At 55.9% G+C, this 4089-nt stretch overlaps 1 protein-coding gene across 2 annotated transcripts in view; it reads left to right on the top strand.

Moving 5' to 3' along the window:
* Positions 1-4089, top strand: part of Papln (papilin, proteoglycan like sulfated glycoprotein) — a 25711-nt gene that overhangs the window by 8204 nt on the left and 13418 nt on the right. Inside the window, exons 12-15 of one of the 2 annotated variants that reach the window (XM_010645430.3) lie at positions 353-418; positions 855-1062; positions 1582-1764; positions 1940-2081. In XM_010645430.3, coding sequence (XP_010643732.1) covers positions 353-418; positions 855-1062; positions 1582-1764; positions 1940-2081 — 599 coding nt within the window. The remainder of the gene's footprint in view (positions 1-352; positions 419-854; positions 1063-1581; positions 1765-1939; positions 2082-4089) is intronic. The other variant, XM_010645432.3, reaches the window with a different exon arrangement.

The following is a 4089-nucleotide window of genomic DNA, read 5'->3' on the forward strand; positions in this document are numbered from 1 at the left end:
GGGCAGGGTTGGTGGGAGGGGGGAGGGGGTCTTGAAGCCGCTTTAGGAGGAGTATAGTGAGGAGCTTGGGGTACCAGGCTCCCCAACAGCTATGGCTAGGGTGGGTGGGTGGCAGCTGTCACTGAGGGAGGCAGCAAAGGGCCTGAAGCACGAGGCCTAGGGCTACCCTCTCCGCCCTCGAGTGTCCCTGCGGCACTCGGAACGTCCAGTTAGCTGGAGGGAGGGCCGGGAACAGTACTGGGAGTCCTGGTCTGAGCCAGCAGGGGGCTTGGCTCGGCACAGGCCAGTGGGTGAGCCAGGGATCTGGCCAAGGGCGTGTTGGCATCGGCAATGCCTTTGTTCGTGCACAAAGGACCCCTTACCTGTACCAGCCTGGAGCGTGGCGCCATGCTGGGGCCCAGCATGTGTGTGGGAACAGGTAATCTGCTCGCCTGGCCTCGGCAGCAGCAGCCTTGTGGATGGTGGCGGGCATGGCTGTGCATGGTGTGGTGGGGCTGCCCTTCCGGTCTTTGTACCTGGTGCCAGGCGGGGCCATTCCGTGCACAGGGCTGCATACCCCTCTGGAGATGTCCCTGTCCAGGTTGGAGCCAGTGGGAATGGGGTCTGGCTTGGTGAAAAGGAACCCAGTGAGAGGGAAAAAGGGGACTTGGGGTGAGGATAGGAAAGCTGAGGCGCAAGAGCTGGCTCTGAATTCTAAGGACCCGGCCCCTCAGGTGGCCGTGCAGCAGTTGGGAGGATGTGGAGGAGGTGCCATGCTCTGAGCAGAGCTCTTTGGCTCTCACTGCACAGCCCAGATGTTCGGGGGGTGGGCTGCTGCTCCAGGCTGGCCTGACCTGCATTCCATTCCTCACCAGCTGGAAGATAGGGCCGTGGGCTCCCTGCTCTGCCTCCTGTGGGGGCGGCGTCCAGTCCCGCTCTGTCTACTGTGTCTCGTCTGACGGCGCTGGAGGCCAGGAGGCTGCCGAGGAGGCTGAGTGTGCCGGCCTGCCTGGGAAGCCCCCTTCCACACAGGCTTGCAACCTGCAGCGCTGTGCAGCCTGGAGCGCCGGGCCCTGGGGAGAGGTGAGGCCCTTGAGGCCCTATCTAGGGCTAGGGTGGAAGCAAGGAGCTGGATCTTGGGCCCTAGAGGCAACAGTGCCAGGCTGAGAGTATGTCCTCTGTGTGGAAACTGAGGTTTGGGGAGGTGAAGGGACCTAGCTGGTTATCTTAGAAGCTGTAGCCAAGGCAAGTTAGGTCCTGGACCCCTGATCCAGAGCTTTTGCCCTTGTCTAATGTCCCAAGACCTTGCCTTGGCTTGAAGAAGCTGCAGGGCAGGGTGTTTGGTGGTGACGCAGGGGCTGGGGCTGTTGGTTATTGCTTCCAGCGTTTACACTTGCTCAGTCATGACTGAAGGCATGATACCCTCCATCTAGTGTCTGCCACCGTGACCAGGTCAGGTGACCTCGGGAGTGACACAGCCTCTCTGGGGCTGGGAGCGGGACACAGCAGTAGGGTGCAGTCCGCCCTTCGTGCCCCCAGCTGTTCTCTCTGCGTGGCTCTTCTGAGCTGGGATGAGATCCTGCTGACAGCTGGCTCTTACAGTGTTCTGTCACCTGCGGTGCTGGCATCCGGAGGCGGAGTGTGACTTGCCGGGGTGACCAAGGGTCCCTGTTCCCTGCCTCGGCATGTTCCTTGGAGGACCGACCACCCATCATGGAGACCTGTGTGCAAGCAGCCTGTCCCCTTCTCAGTGACCAGGCCTGGCGTGTCAGTGCCTGGGGTTTAGTGAGTGCTTGTCCCCACTCCCTCTGTACCTTCTGCCCGGACTGGCACCTTGGGCAGGTGGCTACACACAACTGTCAGTGATGTGACATGTGTCACAGGCCACCTCCCTCTTCCCTCTTCCTTCGGGTGCCCCGGCCTCAGATTGCTCTCTCCCACCCCCACCCACTGACCCCAGTGCTCCAAGAGCTGCAGCTCCGGCATTCGGAAGCGACAGGTCATCTGTGCCATCGGGCCACCCAGCCACTGTAGGAACATGCAGCAGTCGAAGCCCAGAGACGTGGAGCACTGTAACATGCAGCCCTGCCATCTTCCTCAGGGTGAGGACGGGCTGGAGCCCACACACTAACTCCTCCTCTCCCTCCTTGCAAACCAAGCGGGCACTTCCTGTTTGGGGCCTTTGTCCTCAAGGTGCCAGGCTCCGGATCCCTCTTCTCCCGCATCTGTCTGCTGAAGCTTTTGCTGTGGCTTCAGTAACCTTGCGAGCCATCCCTGCTGTCCTTGGCTCAGAAGTGGCATCTTCCCCTTTGTCCCTGCCCCCAGCACGTCCCATTCCTGGGTCACTGCTTAGCTGCCTGTGATACTGGGGTTGTACATGGCTTACTAGGCTGACCAGTTGTGAGCTTCTGAGGCTAGGCCCACGAGTTCCTTACTCCTCCCTGTATATCCCTAGCATGACTTGTAGGTGGCTCAGCTATCGTTTGTGGAAAGACTGAGTGACCAAGGGCAGAGGGAAGTCTCCCCATTTCTTTTATCCCGTCCTCTGAGAGTGGAGACCACCCAGGCCTGAGGATTTGCAGGGGGCACAGAGGCCGGCATTTGGCTGGTGTGTGGCTGTGATGCTGAGGGTGTGAGTTATGACTGTGCTTTAGATATGGGCAGGTGAGCTTCTTACACTGTGGTAAGGTGTATTTGGCCTTGAAGTGCTACTGATGGGGCTTTGAGCTGTAGGGGACCTTGAGGGGACAGAGTGGTCAAGAAGCAGTACCTCAGAGTCAACAGCAGGCTTAGCTTCAAATCCACTCATGGCCGATGAGTTTTGTGACCCTAGGTGCCTCCCTACGCTGCTTCTGCTTATCCACTGGCTCAGAGGTGTGACTTCCCTGGTTTGGAGTGGGCCACAGGGCCCAGTGCCTGGGCACAGGGAGTGCTTGGTGGAAAAGGGTGGAAAGTGGCTGTGAGCCTGCCTGAGCTCGGCCTCGAGGGCCATCTTGAGAGCCTGGGGCCTCCTCAGCAAGAAGGACCTTGGATCACCAGGTTGGAACCAGCGGGCCACTTGGCTGCCCAGGGCATTGCTGCCATCTTGAGTCTGCCTCACAGGGCAGCGAGACCCTCACAGGAGGGTGGGAAAGGGAAAAGGGAGTCTCAGGCCAGGATAAGATGCAAGGGAAATGACCTCCACTGCTACTTTTATAAGTCTAAAAGTGATGCAGGTTCAGTGTGGAAAACGTGGAGATCTTAGCATATAGTAAATAGAGACTTACAGTTGCCTTTAATCTCATCAGTCACTCAGATTAGTGTGTTTTCGGATAACATTTCTATAATTTTGTATCTGCTTCTTCCCCTTCTGTTCTGTGCCTGAGCATTTCCCTGTCTCTGGGTTGTTAGGGTTTCACCAGTCCACGAGGGTGGTCACGTAGAACTTAGGTGGTTTGGCGCACTGCCAGGTGTCAGGGGAAGAGGGGCTGTCCAGGCACAGGGTCTTCTGAGGGGCCCCCTAAGACGTAGTGTCCTGGCAGGGACACCCTGCAGGGGCCCTTTTCGTTCACGGCCTTCACTTGGTACCCCAAGGGAAGTAGAATACAAGTCATGTGACATTTCAGGGTTTTTAGAGCCACGTTTAAAAAGTAAGGGATGGCTAGGGTGTAGTTCAGTAGTAGAGCACTTGTATAGCATGTGTGAAGGCCTGGGTTTATCCCCAGCCCTGCAAAAGGAAAAAAAAATTTATTTAAGAATATATATATTTTAACCCAATATATTTTCAATATGTAGTCAGCATACATTTAAAAAAAATTTTTTCCCATTGAATTTATTGGTACATTTTAGGTAGACAGTACAGTTACATTCAGTATTGGGATCTTGTGCCTTTACATGACAGGTCTTGGTTCTCATTTTTTTCCCCTTGTCCCTGCCCTCCCTTTACCCCCAAATCCTCCCTATTTACAAAAACTTTACTTCAATATTTTCATTTTCTCATATTTTTTCTTTTCCCTTATTTCCTTTCCCCTACCCTTCCCATGTCCCCCACACCTTTAGCCCTTTTCTTCCCATTTCACATTGTCAGTTATACCATTTGGATGTTATTTACACCTTTAGTTCTTCATGCCA

Source organism: Fukomys damarensis, unplaced genomic scaffold (genome assembly GCF_012274545.1).
Source record: "Fukomys damarensis isolate Sample0158 unplaced genomic scaffold, DMR_v1.0_HiC HiC_scaffold_21, whole genome shotgun sequence".
In the NCBI taxonomy this organism is placed as follows: domain Eukaryota; kingdom Metazoa; phylum Chordata; class Mammalia; order Rodentia; family Bathyergidae; genus Fukomys; species Fukomys damarensis.